The 20,375-nt window shown below is 42.8% G+C and overlaps 3 protein-coding genes across 3 annotated transcripts; 2 read left to right on the top strand and 1 right to left on the bottom strand.

The window, feature by feature from the left end:
- Positions 1-419: 419 nt before the first annotated feature.
- Positions 420-7,765, top strand: zyg11l (zyg-11 family member, cell cycle regulator, like). The gene is made up of 15 exons (XM_080837320.1): positions 420-680; positions 1,454-1,619; positions 1,767-2,536; positions 2,628-2,768; positions 3,178-3,354; positions 3,472-3,536; positions 3,617-3,716; positions 3,994-4,044; positions 4,182-4,343; positions 4,452-4,499; positions 5,808-6,011; positions 6,144-6,196; positions 6,336-6,433; positions 6,786-6,943; positions 7,096-7,765. The coding sequence occupies exons 1-14, from the start codon at positions 678-680 to the stop codon at positions 6,935-6,937; spliced, it is 2,190 nt and encodes a 729-aa protein (XP_080693446.1). The 5' UTR covers positions 420-677; the 3' UTR covers positions 6,938-6,943; positions 7,096-7,765.
- A 1,671-nt stretch (positions 7,766-9,436) lies between these two features.
- On the bottom strand, positions 9,437-12,075 carry LOC308364263 (leucine-rich repeat-containing protein 52). Its single transcript, XM_080837325.1, has 2 exons — positions 11,338-12,075; positions 9,437-9,907 (listed from the first exon to the last, which is right to left on the bottom strand). The coding sequence occupies exons 1-2, from the start codon at positions 11,981-11,983 to the stop codon at positions 9,636-9,638; spliced, it is 918 nt and encodes a 305-aa protein (XP_080693451.1). The 5' UTR covers positions 11,984-12,075; the 3' UTR covers positions 9,437-9,635.
- Positions 12,076-12,817: 742 nt separating this feature from the next.
- Positions 12,818-20,219, top strand: serbp1b (SERPINE1 mRNA binding protein 1b). The gene is made up of 9 exons (XM_080837323.1): positions 12,818-13,171; positions 14,018-14,195; positions 14,706-14,846; positions 15,001-15,072; positions 15,306-15,380; positions 15,558-15,744; positions 16,758-16,814; positions 17,061-17,303; positions 18,433-20,219. The coding sequence occupies exons 1-9, from the start codon at positions 12,916-12,918 to the stop codon at positions 18,490-18,492; spliced, it is 1,269 nt and encodes a 422-aa protein (XP_080693449.1). The 5' UTR covers positions 12,818-12,915; the 3' UTR covers positions 18,493-20,219.
- Positions 20,220-20,375: the final 156 nt, after the last annotated feature.

Genomic DNA, 20,375 nt, shown 5'->3' with positions numbered 1-20,375 from the left:
GCACAACACTGCCACTCTATGGACGAGTTGAATTGTAACATCTGGTGCCATGCACATAAGTACTTTTATTATTTATTATTTAGCCTATTTACGCTGAGCTAGGCCTTTCACGCAAACAAATGTAGGCTTCGTCGTTAGACTAAATATTTCAGCCCATTGTTATTTTACCCTTGCCTACTATTTGGTTGTCCAAAAATAGCACTATGTTCACAGTGTAAAACCCTTGAAAGATTTCAGAGGATTTAATTCCTCTTATTGTTTTATGTTTATTTAAATTGAAATTAACGATAAAAGTGGGATTGTTGGTTACTTATTTACGATTAATGTGGAAGAGTTCAAATATAGCACAGATGACGTTTGACACCCGAGTGACCAATTGAACGCATGTCGTCTAGTGTCGCAAAGATGATCAACAAGGCCGAAGCCAGAGTATCGGAATATGGTGTTCTGTTTTCAAAATGAATAGTTAACGGGTAGATTTTAACAATGTTGGCCATTGTTGTGTTGGCCCAATGTGTTGTTTGTAGCAAAGACAGACCTTGAATTAGTGTAGCGTTTGTAGCGTAACTAGCTAGCTTACTAGTAGCGCAACTGGTTACTGCACGGGAATTTCTGCCTCTCTACCGGCCCGGGAGCGTCCTCTGCAGGGTGTCAAGATCTGCTACCCTTATTTTACAATGGTGAGTTCTCTTCGTGTTAGTGTTCTAGGCTGCATGGAGTCACTCTTGGTTGTGTTGTGACTACGTTTAAATAAATGCAACTGAACACGAAGGCTTATCGAGTATGGACTAGGCTACTACTGTGGGATTAGAAGGTGATTTAAAAGGATTTAGGCTAGGTTGCTTTCGAATTTGTGTCCCAACAGCGCATGCTAACTCTTGTAGACACGTTCTTAGATGAACAACAAGTAAATATTCCCTCCTCATCACGACCAATGGGAACGGAAATCCTAGTTCGTATGTTTGGTCTCTTAAAAATTGGTCGTGTGAAGATTTTGTGTGTAAAAGTATTTTTTTCTGTTTGCGTGTGTGTCTCATCAATATTTCATATGTCATGTCCTTTACACGTTTCTAAAACCATCCCTCAGACAACAAAATCGTTGGGAAATCATAGGGTCAACATTATAGGGTTATGGCTTTCCACAATTTATCAAGTTATTGTAGTTATTAATGGATAATGAAATGAATCATTCACATACTAAGCCATTGAAAAAAAGTAATTTAACTGTAACCAACTTTGAGGAAATATAAATCCTAAAGAAACCTATTCTCCCCATATTTCTCTATAACATAAATAACTTGGTTAAAGAGTGAATGATTCATGCCATAATACTCTCTGATTCTTGTGATGGAAAATATACTCAAAATTGAATACCATTTGTATATTTTGTATGCAATTGTAATTATATACCATATGCATAAAACGTTTAATCGGACATGCCCTTTTGCAACAGGAAGAGGATAATCCCGTCGCCTTGGCTGACATCTGTCTAGCCTGGGTCAGTCGCAGTTTGGAGTGGCTTTGTGTGAAACGTGAAGACGGATCACTTTGTTTCCACCACTGCCCTGTCTTCCCTCAGATGCTAGCTGACCAGTTGCTTTGCAAGATGGCAGAGGAAGGTGAGTATGAGGGCACAGAAGAGCATAGCACTTTTAAGAATAAGCCTCAGTGACCTCTTTCAAATTCTCTGCACAGCTATTTGTGTCGGTGGGTATACAGCAGAACTATGCTTGTAATATCTGTGTCTTTTTTCTGTTTGACACCAGGTGTGTTAAATGATAGAACCATTGGAGTCTTCCGCAGCTATGAGCACTTGCGTCTCCGCCGCGTGTGCCTCCGGGCGTCGCATCTCTCCGCTGAGGCCTTCCACCTCGCCACACAGCCCCATAGGCTTCAGGAGCTGGATACATCCAAAGTTAAAGGTGGCTTGACTGTATCAGATGTTCTGCTTAGCCTCACAGCCAACAAAGAGTCTCGGGACATCATTCAAAGGCTTAACCTGAGTGGACTTGAAATGGGAGAGGGCTGCCTTGAGAAGAAGCGGCTCAGCTTCAGCTCGTTGCCGGGCCTGAGGATTGTGCTTCTGGCTGGCACAGAGCTGGAGGACTCTGGGCTGGAGGACATCTGCACCCTTCCTCAGCTTGAGGTACTGGACATTTCCAGCACACGTGTCACTGATCTCACGCCTCTGCTGGACTGTCAGGCCACCCTCAAGTCGCTGTCGGCCCACGGCCTCAGGCACCTCGAGATGCCCGCTACGCGCCTCCTGCTGGTGCTGGGCCGGCTAGAGGGTCTAAGACACCTGGACCTCTCAGACGACAGGCTGAGCAACGAGGGGGACGGTATGGTAGAGAAGGTGCTCGAGAAGCCCGACATCCTCCCGGCACTGGTGTCGCTCGATGTGTCCGGCTGGAGGGGAATAACAGAGGCTTCAATGGAGGCGTTTCTGAAAGCGAGGCCACACGTGAACTTCGTTGGGCTGCTGGCCACTGGAGCAGGCTTCAGTGACTTCTTTACTGCGAAGAGCAACTTGAAGGTAGGTGTATTGTAAAGATTAACATCGCGTATATAAAAATACCTGAAACCATGAGACACACATACTGATAGTAATCGTCTTTGTTTTCAAGGTTGCTGGAGAGGCCAACATCAACCAGATCAGTGAGGCCCTGAGGAGATACTGTGAGAGGGAGTGCTTTCTACGGGAGGCTCTAGTTCACCTCTACAGCCTGACCAATGACACGGAGGAGCCTCAGCCAGATGTCTTGAAGGCACTGTGCAGTCCTTTTTAATGCCTGGCTTTCCCCACTGTTGTCCAGAGATATCTTGTGTAGCTGTGTTGGTCCAGTAGGAACAGTGCTAAATAATGTCAAATCTGTGGTGTCATCTTTTGTCAGGGTTTATTGTCCTTGAAAAAAAAAGTCTTAAATAACAAACAGGGTGTTATCTACCGTGCCGGAAAATTCAGGCAGAAAATATCCATTTTTAATATTAGTGCTCAACTACATTTCTGAGAAACATAATTCCAACATAGCTGTAAAAGACAACAAAAAAGTAATTGATTTTGAAGGAACATCTAAATAAGTAATGGAATGCTGTAAAAAAGAGTTATGATGTTATGATGGCACCGATGATGCACAGGGTTTATGTATTTTGAAGTACTCTTTGTGTGAATTACAGCTGGTGTCCATGGGAATGAAAAATCACGAACAGTCCCTGCATGTCCAGCTGGTGGCCACAGCCTGTGTATTCAACCTCACAACTCAAGATAAGACCTTAAGCATGCCACTGGAACTTCTGAGAATCACAGTTCATCAGCTTCTGACAGCCATGAGGAATTTTCCAAACCATGAACAGGTTCCTTTGCACACTTGAGAGCTTGTTCACTCAGTCTTTCACAAACATGCATTTCTCTTTGTAATAAATAATGCATATGCAGCAATTTAACAAACAAATTCTCTTCCTCCGTTACAGTTACAGAAGAACTGCTTACTTTCACTCTGCAATGACCGATTTTTACAAGAGGTCCGATTTGACAGGTCAGTCCATATGGTGTACTTCAATCTGACCTATGGTTGTAAATGTTCAGTGCTTAATAGTTTGACATGTGTCTGGTCAGATTTGATGCAGCTAAGCTGGTTATGACCTGGCTGAGCAGTCGTGAGGACCACACCCTTCAGAGGATGGCTGTAGCCATTGTCTCCATACTGGTGTCTAAGGTACAGAGGGGATGAATATGTATAGATTTATACTAGATAAGGAAATCTCTCTTTTACTATGTCAGTGCACTTTGCACACATAATGAACTATAGTTTACGACATAATTTACAAGATTGCTGCTGCTGTTTTAATTAGTTGTATCATTGTGCTACCTAAACATCATGGTCATCATTTAGACCAAACAAAGGACAGTGAAAGAAAACTGTGCATCATGGGCTAAGAGAATGTTCCGCACAGTCCTTCATGTGTCTTTGCCTGGCATATGTATCTTCACAGCTTACCACTGAGGAGACTACACGACTTGGTGCGGAGGCCTTTATCATGGAGGTATGTACTCAACCAGTGGTATTTGGCTAAATATTGGCTTTATCTCACACGTTATTCCATAGGCTTTAATGTATCTTGATCTTTTTTCAATCATTTTATACATGTCTGTCATACTGTATGTGTCCTTGTGACCTCAGCAACTACTCAGCATTGTACAGCAGAAGGCCTCGGCGGGGGTGGTGGACTCCACCCTGAAGTTCGCTCTGAGCGCCCTGTGGAACCTGACAGATGAGACGCCAACTGCCTGTCGCCACTTCATCCAGTGCCAGGGTCTGGAGCTGTATACGGAGGTGCTCGAGGTAATTTAGGCCCAAACCAAGAAGGTTTTACATAAAAGTTATAATGGCTTATCTGTTACATTCATTGTTCTGTTGCAAGCCTAATTTCCACTATTCTGAAATCCGCAGTCCTACCACACAGAGTCCACCGTCCAGCAGAAAGTCTTGGGTTTGTTGGTGAGTGGGTACCACAATCAGTACTAATTAAGTAATTATATGTAAGACAGTTGGATGTGTTTGTGTGTGTGTATAGGAGACAGGGACGTGCACAGGAGGGGGCTCAGTCTGCTCGGGCAACTGCCTGTTTGCCCTCCTCGACTGAAATTGCCCCTTCGAAGGAAATATGTATATTTGTGATCAGGGGATGGGGCGTGACAGCGGCGGTTATTGACAGTTTAAAATGATACTGGCAAATTTGCGATCAGGTGGCGGGGGCGTGGCAGCACCGGTTAGTGAGAGTTTAAAACGATATTGGCAAAATTTGCGATCAGGGGACGGGGGCGTGGCAGCGGTGGTGACCAAAATGAACGTGTTGCCCCTTTTTTCCAGGGCAGAGCAACTGCCCTTCAAAATTCCTGTGCATGTCACTGATAGGAAAGGTGTATAATACTGAAGCCCTAGGATGCCATTCATTTACATTTTACAAATTACAGTTTACAATTTCCTGTGATATCGAGTTATTTTACTTTGTTTTTATTTATTTTACCTGCGTATATCATTATCTCGAAATGACAAATTATTGTTTCCCCGAGATAATTACATAAATAATTAGATATCTCAGGGAAATTATACACTGTTTTCCCGTAATAGCAAACAGCTTGAAAAAGCCACATCAGAGATTTTGTGTGATCACAACCTATTTGCCAGGCTTTATGTTGACTTAATCAAACACCAGCTAAATACCATGCTTTCACTTTTAGGATGAAAACAATAAAAGATTCAACAGGGTTTTTATTTCAGCTATATCACACATTTATCAAAAACCCAATCTCCCAGGGCTTTGTTGCAAAGATGATCAGCAATAAAGTCCACCAGGACCTCAAGCTCACGTTAACGGCCCTGCCGTTAGAGCTTGTTATCTGTCTTTTTTCGTTATATATTGTTTCCCCGAGATTGTAAATTAATTATGTCTTAAAATTCATTTATTTTTTTATTTTTTATTAAAATAAAATAAAGGTAAACTGATGGCATCTTAGGACTTCTGAGGAATATAGAATGAACACTGGTATTAAATATGTATTATTGTGCAGTACTTGCTCCCTGGCATTATAACACAGGTAGAGATGTTTAGAAAATGTATTCCAACTGAGCGTATTCTGTAAATGTCATCGTTTTCTTGGCAAATTCTTCCCAAACACACTCCCAAAGACACACACACACACACACACACACACACACACACACACACACACACACACACACACACACACACACACACACACACACACGTGCGATTGCACAAACACACTTTGCTCTGCCCCTTAGAATAACATTGCAGAGGTAGTGGAGCTGAGGGCAGACCTGATGGATGAAGACCTCCTGGAGTACGTGCTCACCCTTCTCGGGGGTGCTGACGTGGAGGTTGGGGTCAGCTACTTTGCAGGTGGGATCCTCGCCAACCTGACCTCCACAGGAGTGTCTGCCTGGACCCTGGACCTTGATCTTCATGACTCCATCCTGACCAAGCTGGTAAATGTGGTGTTTGTTATGGGCTATGTCTATGTATGTTAGTGTGTTAGTTTCAACAGGTTTACACACATGTATGTATGTACATTTGGGAAATTGCGTCATAGCCAGTTAGTGACTTTTATCTCTTTATAGCATTCTGCCATCCTGACATGGACCCCACCCCAACATGAAATGGTGTCCTATAGGTATCTAACAAATATGTTGAACATTTATACAATATCTCCCTCATTAAAATGAACAATCAATCTTCTTTCGCACTTTTACTAGATAACTGTAACTAGCACAAATACTGCTTATAATATGAATATATTGTGTCCTCTGCAGGTCACTCCAGCCATTTTACCCTCTGCTCCATGGCTCTCAGCCCACTGGAGTGCAGCTCTGGGCTGCCTGGGCCGTGCATCTAGTCTGTGGACAAAATGGTGAGAGTACAGGAGGGTGAGGCCAGCACGGGCAGGTCAGACGCAGAAGTAGTGTGCTTTGGGCAGATTTAAACCTCACATTCCAGTTCAATTATTTCTTAGGGGTTATTTCAAGGGGCACATTTATTTTGGTTTCCTGGAGTGAAATCTGAGTCATGGTTAGGGTTGTGGTTAGTTGAGTGTTGAGATGGCAATCACAAGCGGTTACTTGAGACGCATGTGGAGACGCATTCTGATGCCAGGTGTGAACTGATGTATTTAGAGTTGTCCACTTGTGATCGCATCACCCAGATGCATGTTAATGCCAGGTCTGAAATGCCTATTCTCACAGATAATCTTTGTCCTTCTTCAGCCTCTCAGTACGCCAGAATGCTTCAGGAGGAGGGGGGCCTGGACATTTTGAAGGACCTCATTACGCACCCTGACACTCATGACGACGTCCGTGGGCTAGCAGAAAGCATTGTGGGCATTTCAGAACGGAACCTGGCTAAGCAAGCCCTTTAAATAAAGGTATGTGACAGTGTTCTAAAACTAAACAAAACCACGTATAGAAGCATACACAATGTGGTGTAACAGTGCTTTTAAGAGCCACCATTTTCATAATTACATGCCACTTTTATTTGTCCCTTGTTTCTCACACTATCTTTCTTCTGTTGCTCTAGAAGGGGGATGCCCTTTAACATGTCATCTACAGAACACTGGGCATGTGTTTAGGCATACATCACAGAAGCAGGCTTCTTCTGCATGTCCTGGACTCTCTGAGCCTCGTGACTGGCTCCCAGAAGAGGGCTCACATTTCATGTGGGACAGTTGCTGATAGCTGTTGAACCAATGAAACAGGCTGCTCCCAAAATTGTGTGCAAAGTCTACAGACATATATGTCTGACATTTAGGTAGACTGTTTCGAAGAGACAACTTTTTTTTGTCTAAAGTAACACTATGCAACAATTTCCCATGATGAATTTTTATGAGAAACAACTTTTGGTTGTCCCTTACTAAGCCATTTTGTTTCCCATTTACAAAGCACACACAGAATGGACAGCTAGAGGACCATGGGGAGCAATTTGCTAAATTTGACCAAAAAATCTATTGGATTACAACTGCATACTGCAACTTTAACTACCACCAACATAATGTATGCTTAAACTGTTCCCGACCCCATTTTAAATAATTCAATACTGGACACTGTATTAACCATTTAGTTAGACAGGTCCTTATATTAACCACTTCAGGTGATTTTTAGTGATTCAGTATCCTGTTGGGTAAATTTGATATTTTTGTCCATTTTTAGTGATTCAGTATCCTATCAGATAAATTAAATTATTTATTTAACTTATTCAACTTTAATAAAATATATATTTGATATATCAATAAAAAATAAAACTCTATCTGCCTTTCTCATTTTTCTGTGCAACGGCTTCAAGGATGAAATTCTTCTGAATAAATCAGGAGTACTGCTCTTGATTAATCCTCATTAACCTTCACCACTTTTACTTCATTAGTGTTCCAAAGGTTGGCCTAAGGTATCCAACCGGTGGCTGCCTGGTCATTTGCAAATACAGAGGCCTTTAAAATAGTCATTGACAAAGGAGTAACTATACTTTACTACAGAAACTAGTGTCGTTTCTTGACCACACAGAAACATCCAAGCTGCTAATATCCGTGACCGTGGTTAATATGAACAAAACATATAGTGATGATGCATCAAGTGTGCTAAGCTATGACCATAGGTAGGCAGAAAAATGAGTGTCCTTCACCGCTGTGCATGAAAGTAGAAGTGTTTCTGTTGGGCTATGAAGGTTGGACACTTATGAAATCCAATTCTGCTCAAACGTGCAGCATATAGATACATATATGGAACACAGATGGCACCCTGCTCTAATACAACTGGTAACCATACTACTCACAAAGACAGCTGCAGTACTAACACAGATGGGCCTGACATAGACACAAATCCTCCCATCAAATGTCACTACCACATGGATCCACGTCTACATACAAAGTATTACCCCAAGCTTAGAGCCTTATTCCATCCATTGCAAAAACAAATTCAAAGCTAAGAAGCAGGAAAAGAGCTGAAATGTACTGGATGGAGAGTCTGTGACGTAGAGAAGTCCCAAACCATTGACTCTTCGTCAGCTTCGGCCTTGCAATGTCCGGGGTGATTTTACAATAGATGGCATGTTGAGCCATTTTCAAACCAAGAAAATGCAGATTTTTTGTTTTTATTTTTGATTATTCATTATTAACCCCAGCATTTAGTATGTGTTTCATCACAGTGCATTTATACCAGTTATTTACAGCTTTAAAAACACATTTTAGGGTGGACTTTAAGATGTTACTGTTAGTTTCAAGTGACTAACCCCACGCAGAGCACCGAGCAAGTACTGGATTTGACTAGCAGTTCCCTGAAAAATGAACATTTGACCTTGACATTGTTCGCAACATATTCATATTTGCTGAACTGAAGAAGCAGAATATGTTCACATAGCGGTCCATCTATACATCACTAAATAATTGGTAACAACTGTTAATAGATAAATCCTCTAGAACATTACTAAAACACAAGCAAGAAAATGTGTTTGGAGTTGTTACTGTCTGAGAGCACCAAGTTAGAATACTGTGCATGGAAACTTGTCATGCTATTTCTTTTTTTAGTTACATCAAGGAGGGATGTATATATCCATAGGAACTTACAAGTATATCAGGGCAGACGGCATCAAAGCGTCCTACCAAGAGAGCTGCTGTCAAATCCACCACAAATACCCCATGACACATTCTATGTCATATAACGACAGATCAAAGAGGAGCTGTCTTAGTATCAAGGCCAAAATTGGGGCAACACTTAATCACAAGAAACACATTATATGTTCTCTCATCGCACTTTATTTACAGACCCAAATAAGAATTTAAACATTCATAAAATGACCTGTAATAACTGTATGAATTCATTATTAACGTTATACAAACATTAATATAATGTACTACCACATTACTGATGGTCTTTATTTAACTTTTTTTCTGAAATAAATTGTTGTTGTTTGTTTATTGTGATATCGTTAAACACTGCATACTACCTCTGTCAGCAGCCAGGGCCAGAGGCAGGCAGGCAGAGGCAGAGTTTAGTTTTCCAGACTCTGGCCAGTGCTACCTTGATTAAGCGGTCTTGCTTATTTTGGATTTCATTCTGCAAAAGCTCTCATCATCTCCCGCCTTCTTCTTTCATCTCCTCCTTCTCTATATCAAGTTGGCAATCTTCCCTCTTCACATATCGTTCAAAGAGCACCATCACCACGCCCGTTAGCCAGGCCAGCACAGTGCCAGCTGCAAAAATGACAAAACCGATAGCTGCAAGGAACAGATAGTCTTGGTGACCCAAACCTGGGTGGCACTGCATCCGCAAATGAAGACCCAGCTCTGCCAGACGGAGATCCTGCAAGCCTGGGGGGCCCTCACACACCGTCTGTCCCTCATCTTGAAGACAAGTACATGGGTTAAAAAAACAGGAGAACCAAAATAACCTTTTAAGGGGAAAAATACTCAGCTCACAATTAGTTCAATGGGAACGCCATTGCACTCACAATTAGCCGACAGGCTTTACTATTTATGGTCTGGAATATAATCTTTATTTTCCAGGTGCTTCTCAAACCATTTGTTTCTCATTCTTCCCATGCGTTCAGTGATCTTGTTTCCTGAGTTAATAGGGTTAAACGTGATAGAAATCCAGACTGGAACACAAGACTTTAAAATTAAAGAGAACTTTTTTGTTTAGTATGACATTACATTAACTCTTCAAATAATTAAAAAAAACATGCTGTACCCTTCTGATCCAAATCCTGTGCATGTGTAAAATACAGATAAACACTCCTTCTCTATTCACACATACCTCATGGGAAAGAGTTATGAGTTTGAAAGCTGACTACTGAGGTTCAGATTTACAGGCATGTTTTATAAGGATGCTTAAGCTGGTGGATGTCTGCAGTTTAATCCTAAATAACTTTATAAATCCTAAACAAATGGCTTTCATATGGCATTAATTTGCATACCATTAAGTATTCTGTAATAAAAACAATGTGAATAGTGTGAACTGTGGTCATCCATATTACCCAGCACTTCATGTGCAATGTACCTCCATTAAACTTAACCGCCTTAGAGATAACTTCAAACCTTCCCCCTTCAAAAACAGCTATTTTCAGCCTCTCTGCTTACATAATAGTATGTTAATCTTCAGCGCTGAAAAAAGTGGCAGATTTTTATTTGCTGCTCTTCCCTGCTTGGATTGACATGAATCACAATAGTGTGATGCAGTAAACTGCCACATAGTAAATGTTTTCCCCCTTTTCTGTCCTGTCAAAAAGATAGCGGCTAGCACAATGTGCTTCAAACAGAAAAATAGGCCAGCCCATTGGGGACTTGATTTGCAAACTGGGGGAGGGGGCTCACTTGAATTTAAGGTTCGTTTTGGATGTGAATATTCGGTTTTCCTAGAAGAGAAAATAAACTTCAGCATCCTTCTTCTCTTTGAGCAACATTTGACAGCCCTCGTGGGGAACTGTGGCACAATGCCAGTCATATTGAATAATGCATTCTGAAATTGAGATGCTGGTGAATAATTTATTCAATGCCTAAATATTTGGGCAAACAAAGCTAGTTGCACCAGGTTAATCCTTTAATGATGCTCATTTAATTATAATGTGTCCAGCTAAATTGTGTGTGGGATCAGACTAAATCAACCAATAAACCTGAATCTGTTGTATTCAATGTTGCTGTCTGGAAACACACTTCTTGTTTGACAGAGCTATGGTTTACTCTACCATGGGTGGCCTTCCCAGTAAACTAGTAAGGAGGACAAAAGCACCTATCAAAATTTCTGACATCTGTATTCACTAAGCAGGCTAGCCTACCTTGGAATCTAAAGGTGTCAATTTGCATCCATAAGCAAAGATCCTCAATCTCGCATACGCAGTTCCACGGGTTTCCGCTAAAACCGAGCGATCGTAAAGCAGGTAGAGTTATTAGTGAAGTAACATTGAGCGTGGTCAAATTATTTCGACTGAGGTCAAGCACTTGAAGCGCGACGTTCTCTGCGAAAGCCGTGGGGTGAATCTCTGAAAGCAAAGGATTGTCCGTCAACCGAAGCATCACCAAACTTGCCAGGGGGCCAAATGTCTGGTCCTCTATCTTTATAAACATGTTGTAAGACAGATCAAGGTAGACAAGCTTGCGGAGGTTTCCAAAGGTGGATTCGGAGATATCTCTGATGGAGTTGTTACTGCAGTCCAAGTACACCAAATCGGATAAATAATTTAGCTGCAGCGCTGGGAGCTCATCAATATGATTGTTGGAAAGAATTAGTTGCCGGGTGACCAGAGGCAGGTTGGTGGGGAAGGTAGATAGTCGCTGTCCCGAACACTGGACCACGAGTTGTTCGTCGCACACGCACCGCTCAGGGCACCCAGCGGAAGGTGCTGGAGACGGAGCGCCTCTCAAACAGAGCACCAGCAGAATGACTATCCGACACTGCGTGACCAATGGGCTGGCAAATACCATGATATTATTGTGATCTTCATAAAGTTCGCCAATGTTATAACGCTAGTCACATTTTATGGTCGCTTTTGGAGGCAAGTCTGTAACAGTCACTGCACGCTACTGCACTACTGAAAATGGGTAGCCGGCTATGTAAAGGAGTAGACAGCTTCTTGCCAACTGCCAATGCAGGCATGTCCTCAGCTGTAGCACCCCCTCCCGTAAGAGAGAGAGAGAGAGAGAGAGAGAGAGAGAGAGAGAGAGAGAGAGAGAGAGAGAGTTGGACTGGGAAAGAGACTAGCCTGAATATGTGTTGGTAAATGATAAATGAGCCTATTATCCACGCCCCTCTCTCCATGACCATAGATTTGACAGCACTTTACTTCAAATGTTTTAGGCCTGTTTTTCTTTAATTCATTTACTGAAACATTTTGGAAATAGTAAGTAAGATAGTAATCCAGCCCACAAACTGTGAGGCTTTTATTTATGAAGGATATTATTTATATTGGGGGCAATGATGTCTTAGGATTTCTGTATTGGTTATAGGCAATCATAACAAGCATCACTCAGTTGGCACGCTCAAGGTGAGCCTCGGCCAGGTCTCAGACAACTTTTACACGTTCCCCTTTAACTTGTTAGGAGTAATCTGAAGACAACACACACGACAACAGATTTTCAAAGACAGATCCAGGTAAAGGTTCGGTTTCTAGCGTAAGACACATTCACAGAAACGAACAAGCGACAATTATTTCACAAAAGCATGTAGCCTGGGCCTTATTTTTTGTCAGGCTCGTTCGAACTACACACCCCACATGGCGCAAAAGCAATGTCCCGGATGTTGAGCCTACCGGAAGAGAAGGAGGTGTCTTCCCTGGCCATCTTGTGGCAGCTTTACCCTAACTATTCACATCAAGCCTCGTAGAATCGGAGGAGAATCCCGTCGAAGGGGCGCCATCATGCCCGGACATCTGCAAGAAGGCTTTGGTTGCGTCGTAACCAATCGGTTCGACCAACTATTGGATGATGAATCAGACCCATTTGAAATATTAAAAGCAGCAGAGAACAAGAAAAAAGATGGGGCCGCCTCTGGTTCTACGAAGACCGCTGCACAAGCTGCAAAGCAACCTAAGAAAGAGTCACAGAAAGATAGAAAGAACCCGTTGCTTGATAAGAAAGAGGAATCGCAGGCCCCAGTACCTCTGAAAAAGGAGGGTAAGTGTCTGTTCTGAAATACTGCTGCAGCGAAGCTTAGTACGTGGGTGAAACCACAGAGAAAATATGATGAGGTCAACATGGTTCCTGCCTGATGTTATGATGAACAAGTTAGAGGACATCTCATCACAATTAGTCTTGGAGTAATTATTCTCTGTACAGTCAAGTGCCTCCCTTTCAACAGTTTACTAGAATAACCATGGCTGTTGATTGGACAGGTGATGCTGGTTATGTGCGTCAGTGCATGTCCACACGCAGTTTGTTGACTTGACTGGTTTGATATCTAGCTGCTACCAAGCTAGCGATAACTGTCAAGCAGGATGCTCAAGCCACCTAGCTAGCGTAGCCAGTATGCAAGCGAGTCAAGTGCATTTTTAGATAACGTTACATTATCAGGCGCGAGGTAATGACGATTTTTTTTGCTTTGTAGTTTTAAGCTAGCGAGCAACAATCTAGTAGTCACTACAATGTCCGCAAGCCTCTAAAACATTTTTGTAACTGAACGATGCGCTCTTTTGCATTTCCGATCCACCTCTTTTCAAGTAAACATACCAGTTTGATATTTCTGTTTCGCCTCAAGTCTGTGTCGTCAGGAGTGTCTGGCGATGGTCATTTCCTTACTTCTTGATAACCCTGTGACAGTTCGATGACAATACAGTTGTTAATAAATGAGAGGACTGTTGAGAGGATTGTTCTTGGTTTTCTGTGTTTTTTTGTCACAATGAATAATACTTATTTGGAGTGACCAAACTTTAACTTATACATATTAATTATTAAAAAGATGTTAAGAATGCAATCCATAGAGGCTATGTTTGTGATCTGAGTTTATTTGGGGATATAATCTAGGTATGAGGAGAGTTGGTCGGAGACCAGAGCAGCCCAGTCAGGCTGGTCCCCAACATCAGGGAGGTCAGGGGGAGGGTCGTCAAGGTGATAGAAGGCCAGAAAGACGACCCCCACGTGAACGGCGCTTTGACAAACCAGCCGAAGACAAGCCAGATGGAGGTGAATTCCCTGTGGACAAGTAAGTAAATGATTGCACTGACACATCTTGGAATAACACTCAAATCACACATGCTGATTTCAATCATATGGCGCCTGTATCCAAAGCAAGGCATTTTAATTTACAAACCAGGTAGGGAACAGTGTGGGTGGGGGGATTATTGACATGTGTAGTCGATCAATGTAAAATCAAACTTTTATAGTATATAGATCTATAGATCTTCATTTAAGCTCTCTAACTTTTTAGCTGGCTGACAGGCTAACCACAATTTCAGACGCCACAACTACACTTCATTGCAGCTCCAAGGCTAACATGGCAAGAAATCACTGATATGATCTAACAATGTCTAGGCAACCTTATTGTTTTGGTGACCATGAATTGTTGTTTACATATGATATCAACTTAGTTAATGCAAGAGCAAAAAGTGGTAAGCGGAAATTTGCAGAGTGTCGAAGCCTAGCGTAATCCACCCCTGACTGATGTTTCAAACCGTTGACTGAGATAGCTTTGTCGCATGTTGCCCTTCCTCAGGCCAGCCGGAGACAGGCCCCAGCGTGGACGTGGTGGTGGACGAGGTGGGGGCCGCGGTAGGGGACGTGGAATGGGACGGACTGATGGCTTTGACTCGCGTGGCAAACGTGAATTTGACCGACAGAGTGGCACTGACAAATCGTAAGTTATGTTTACAGTCTGGTCTGAGGGCACAGTCAGTAGTTGGAAGTGAGATGTGTTGGTGGGACTTTGTGTTACTTTGCCACTGAGCGGCATCTTTTTGTCCAAATCCATTTCCAAACTAAGCGGCAGCATTTTGTCCTTATGCCAATAGGCAGAAAACTGGAGAGGAGAAGCGTGGTGGGAGTGGACCCCACAACTGGGGCAATGCAAAGGATGAAGCTGGGTATGTTGATCCATTTCCCCTTCCAGAGAAAGTTTCATAATAGTAGTTATCTAGTCTCCCGTTTAAAATGTTTATCTGCCTAGCTTCAGTCACGTGGTATTCTTTTGTTATTCTTTTGTTACCAAGGTTACGATTTGTTGTGTAAGTTACCTCGCTGTAACCAGTAGCAAACAGATGCAGTAGTGGATTAGTCTGACTCAGCCATGAATGATGCACTTTGTTTGGTACTGCAGTGAACATGAAGTGACTGCTACCCAAGAGGAAACCCATGAAGGAGAGGAACACGCGCCTGCTGACTCTGAAAATAAGTGAGTGTGCCTCTCTAATATACCCCGAAGGAATGACACAGTGACACTAAACGAGCAGTGTGGTTGGACACACAGTAATGCTGTCTCCTGATTGTGATGAATTAAGTGTGAATAATGTGATTTAAGAGGGGAGGCAAGCATTCAGCATAGCGCATTGTGTCTTTGTCCATTTTGAAGGGAAAATGAGGTGGAAGAAGTGAAGGAGGAGGGCCCAAAGGAAATGACCCTGGATGAGTGGAAGGCCATGCAGAACAAGGAGCGCACCAAGGTTGAGTTCAACATCCGCAAGCCCAACGAGGGCAACGATGGCCAATGGAAGAAGGGATACGTGCTGCACAAGTCCAAGAGTGAGGATGTTGCTGTGGTAAGAGTGTGTTCTCTCCTCTCACAGTAGTGGTTGCTAGACACACGCTAGACACAAGTCAGGTTAGCGGCTAACATTCTCGTATACATATTTATCTGCTTGAAAGAAATATAAGTATACGTGAAGCCTGTATATTGTAAGTGTATATCACACAAACTGCCCGCAATACATTTGTTCTGTAAGCTCATCCCATCCCTTCAAGCCCTTAAAGGGGCTGTATTTAAGCAAGACTGGTTGTCAGCCACCCCAAGCAGATTGGGGGATGTGTGTTAATACGTTTGTACACCCCTATCTTCTCGCTCTTCGCAGAAGTAAACAAAAAGTTTGGCCAAGGTGGCGGAAGCTTAAGGCTACATGTAGCATGGAGACATATACCTGATTGAGACCATTAGTGTCTCCTTCAACATCAATTGACACATGAATGTAAATGAGGCAAACAGGCCCCTCTTGGTATTTTTTTAAACACTCATGCTGTTGAGCTATCTGATCGTCAAGCCATTCATTAATCGAAGGGCACGCTACTGAGCTACTTCTTGATACTAACAGGAAAGCCATGCTTACTTGATCCATTCATAAATTCAGGCTGTCACGCTTAAATTGGATTGAGGCTCTGTAGTTTGAAAATTTGGCTTTACACTTTAACTGTCATTATTTTAGCCTCTAAAATGGGATTTTGGCTTTTAAAAACACCGTTCCTGACAGTGTGGGCTTATGCCCATGATGGCCCCCTTGCTTTGCCTTACCGTTTCCCTACAGTGACTCACTAGTGCCTCTTGAGGTGCAAAATGGCAAGATAGAGGATGGACTGGGGCTAGCTGGTGAGCATGCTAACTTTAGTGGATATCTGGGCAACACAGGGCATAGGTGTTATTAAACGGTTATTTCTTCACATTCTGTTGCTAGTTTTAGTTCATTTTCAAACGTTTTAAACTAAAATCCTTACATACAACACCTTTTTTAAATGAGAAATTTGATGTTCATTAAGACAAAACATTTGCTCTCATGAATTACAGAAACCTGGTGGTGGTTTGATTGAAACTGGAGAGGTTGAACCTGAGGCATTCCAAAAGGTGAGTGGCGTGTGTTCTGGTACACAATCAGTGCAAGAACTGGTCTCTTTGTCTTAATACCTGCAGCATTCTTACAGTGACTTATGGTTCTTGGATTGATCCATGGTTTACTTGAATGAACGGTCATAAAATGCAGTCAGTCTGTTGTAACTGTAGCCCAGTAAATGAAGTCAACCCCTAAATGCGATTACTTAAGATGAAAATGCATGTTGTTTAAGCCAATACCGCACATGGTTTCCTCTTAAGGCTCCGGGTGGTGCTGATGATGGTGCTGGAGAGCACCACTTCCGTAAGCCGGCCAATGATATCACCTCTCAACTGGAGATCAACTTTGGAGACCTGGGCCGCCCTGGGCGTGGGCGTGGAGGCGCTCGCGGAGGCAGAGGGGGCCGTGGAGGAGGCGGAAACCGGCCAGGCCGTGGCGGAGGTGGAGCTGGAGGCGGAGATGGAGACGGAGGCGGAGGCCGAGGCCGTGGCCGACCTGAGAAGGTGGGTGCAGGGGGGAATTCATTGTACATCTGCCTGATCCCATGAAATCAGTTGAAGTCTGGTCTCATCCATTCAGCGCATGGTAGCCTTTGTGTTGAGATTCTGTGCTTGGCACTCCTTTCTGCCGTGAGCCTTATGGTTTTTCATAATGTACCTGGGGAGGTGTTATACTACATATGCTCTGTAGCAGCTCTGCCACTGCCAATCCCCTTGCTGCACATCAGCCCTCCAGAGCGGGGCTACCCTACTTAAGGGCCACTCACCCCACAATCAGCTCCCCTAAAAACCACAGCTTTGTGAAGAAATTCTCACGGCAATGGGGAGGAATGATGACGCCCGGCAGTTCCATGCTCGCCATCCCAACGGCTTCAGCAAGAAGATTTAATCCCTGGATGGATTCTTCAGGATCTCCACTGGCAGTGCGGGCATCTGCCTGGGGGCTAGGCATGCCCGCAAGGCTTTGGGAGCAGAAGTGTGAGCTGTGTGCTGCTCTCCCTATTCTAGAGGGAGAGGGTGGCGCATTTTGAAAAAGAAAGGAAGGCGGAGATGACTGCACCAATTTTGTGCGATCATGGACAGGCCTACTACAGAGACGGGCTCGAGGGGCTTTCCTGAACCCGTGTCGAGAGCTGGAGCAAAAAAATGAAACCTCCAGTTAAAACATTTTTGCTAAACCGCCAATCAGAGTGATCTCTCACTGATGGGCTCCACCGCCGATTCAACACGCTTGTGACCAAAATGCTGAAACTAATGCCAGTGGACACGCCACAAAGACAAGAGCTGCAGACGCTCACCGATGCCAACATTTGCCCGAACCCAGCCCAGCCAGCTGGTGTCCGACTGGGGAACGGACTTGCTAATCGATTTGCAGAAACTTCCTTTTACGTTTTTTATAAATCTATAGTGGCTTGCCATACCTTAACAAAACAAAACCTTGTTGGTACAGACAAATCTCCCCACATTTGCAGGTTCCTGTACACATTCGCTGCCCATATTTGTTACGAATTATTGGTGTTATTATTCCCTGGTGTATTGTTGAACACTCTAGCATATAACAAGAAGTTGTCACTGACCTCGATCATCTACAATAACAGGTGTGTGTTGGTTCCTTTGCATTTTATGTCCACAGGTGAGTGGTGTGTCAGTTCCCAACGTGGATGACCCAGAGGCCTTCCCAGCCCTGGCCTAAAACCAAGCATCGATACCAGCCATCCCAGATGCCCCTCCGGGCTCCTCCTCTACGAGGCTTGCATGCTTACGGATCCTTCAATTCTTTCAAAAAAACAACAAAAAAAGAACGGGAAAAAAAAAGATTTTAACCATGAGACAGACTGTCATCCATACCATTAACACTGAGGACTGAATTCTACCCCTTTTAAAAGGAAATTTAAAAAATAGCAAAATGGACTTCTCTTGTTACACTGAAGCAAATTATTGGTAGAGTTTTTGTATTTAGAAACATGATAGCAGGGATGTTTCATACAGTATTTTTTTTTTTTCTTTACAGAGATTATGCATTCTTCATAATTATTTTGTATTGCTGCTTGAATGTATGCATTTCCAAAACAGTTGAAGTGTGTTGCTGGCTCCTGCTATGCTTACAGCATTTTGGCCTTGCCACCCTCACACATTGTGAAATTGAAGCTTTTGGGGATCACCTTTGGGCTAAACTGAAAGGAGAATGCTAGGTGATGCGATATTCCAGGAGTAAGACCTCCGTTCCCATTTCCAATAATTTAATTGTAGACGACCAGGCATACTTGTGTGTAAAGTTTTGAAAACCCTGACCTCTAGTTATCTAGACGTGTGGGGTTTACCTTTTTATTTCAGCACTTGCCATTGAAAGCAGATGCTGCTGTTTTTCTTTCTTGACATCTTTGTTTTGTTGTTGTGTGGACCAGTGGTCTTAGTACTTGTGCTTGTCCCTGACCATCGTCGGGATGCGTCCCTGGTCTTGTAAAGGCAGCCAGGGACCAGTGTAGCTCCAGGCTGGTCCTTGTAGGTTGTATGGTTGTCTTATAGAAAACTTAGGACCACTATCAGAAAAAGAATTGTGTGTATATATATTTGAGCTTGCGTGTGTGTGTGTTGTGTGCTTGTGTATGGGTGTGTGTATGTAAGTAAGTGTGTACTGAGTGAGAGTGTGTTTTGAATGATAAGGACTCATTTTGAAGTACTCATCTACCATAAACGTATCCTCTCAAACCTAGACCCCAGGTTACAGCAGCTCAGTTTCATCTTGAATTAGTTTTGTGTTGAGAATATGTAGTGGATATTTTCTAGGTTATATTGTGGATTTATCTTGCACTTAGTTAATAACATATCTCATGATTGCATATACGCACGAATTGTGTACAGTACAATGAGGTTTGTTTTTAATATTATTTCCCCCCTTTTGTGGTCTGCAACTTTTATTTTTGAATTTCATTTCCAAGAATTTCAATAATTCAGTGTGGAACGATAGAGTGCTACTAAAGTATGAATACCATTCTTGCCCATATCTGGATGTCTGATTGCACTATAGCCTACGCAATGGCAGGATCACTTGGATCACATATGGAAAAGCATAATTTAGCTTTAACCAAACATGACGCACAAGGAGGGTCAAAGAGAAAATAAAATGTTCAGAGTTGTAAATTGACATTGATCTCAAGCACCTGTGCGGCGTTCCCCCCTTAAGTGGGTTTCATTGCTCAATTAATTGAAGAGCCATACTGCTCCTGCAGACATGCAGTCATGGGTGACATCAGGTTGATTTTGTTTTTATGTAATTTTATTTTATTTTATTTTGGACAAATGAGACTTCTGCGAACATCCCTGTTCAATAAAGTACTTAGAGGTGTTAAATGTAAACCACCATGAGTAGTGTGGATTGATGTTTAAAGTCGTGGTTTTAAAAAGAAAAAAAGACCACTCGCCTCATTATTTTATTAATTTTATTTCAGCAAATTTCAATTACGCAGACTGCTGCTGATGTGCTGTGGGGTTCATGTCTGGGGCATTATTCAGGTTGTAGTGAAATGAGCAACATCATTTCTCACAAGTTATGTCCTAGTTTAGAATGCTGTGCCA

Source organism: Sprattus sprattus (genome assembly GCF_963457725.1).
Source record: "Sprattus sprattus genome assembly, chromosome: 4".
Taxonomy (NCBI): domain Eukaryota; kingdom Metazoa; phylum Chordata; class Actinopteri; order Clupeiformes; family Clupeidae; genus Sprattus; species Sprattus sprattus.
This window is presented reverse-complemented; position numbering and strand designations above follow the sequence as displayed.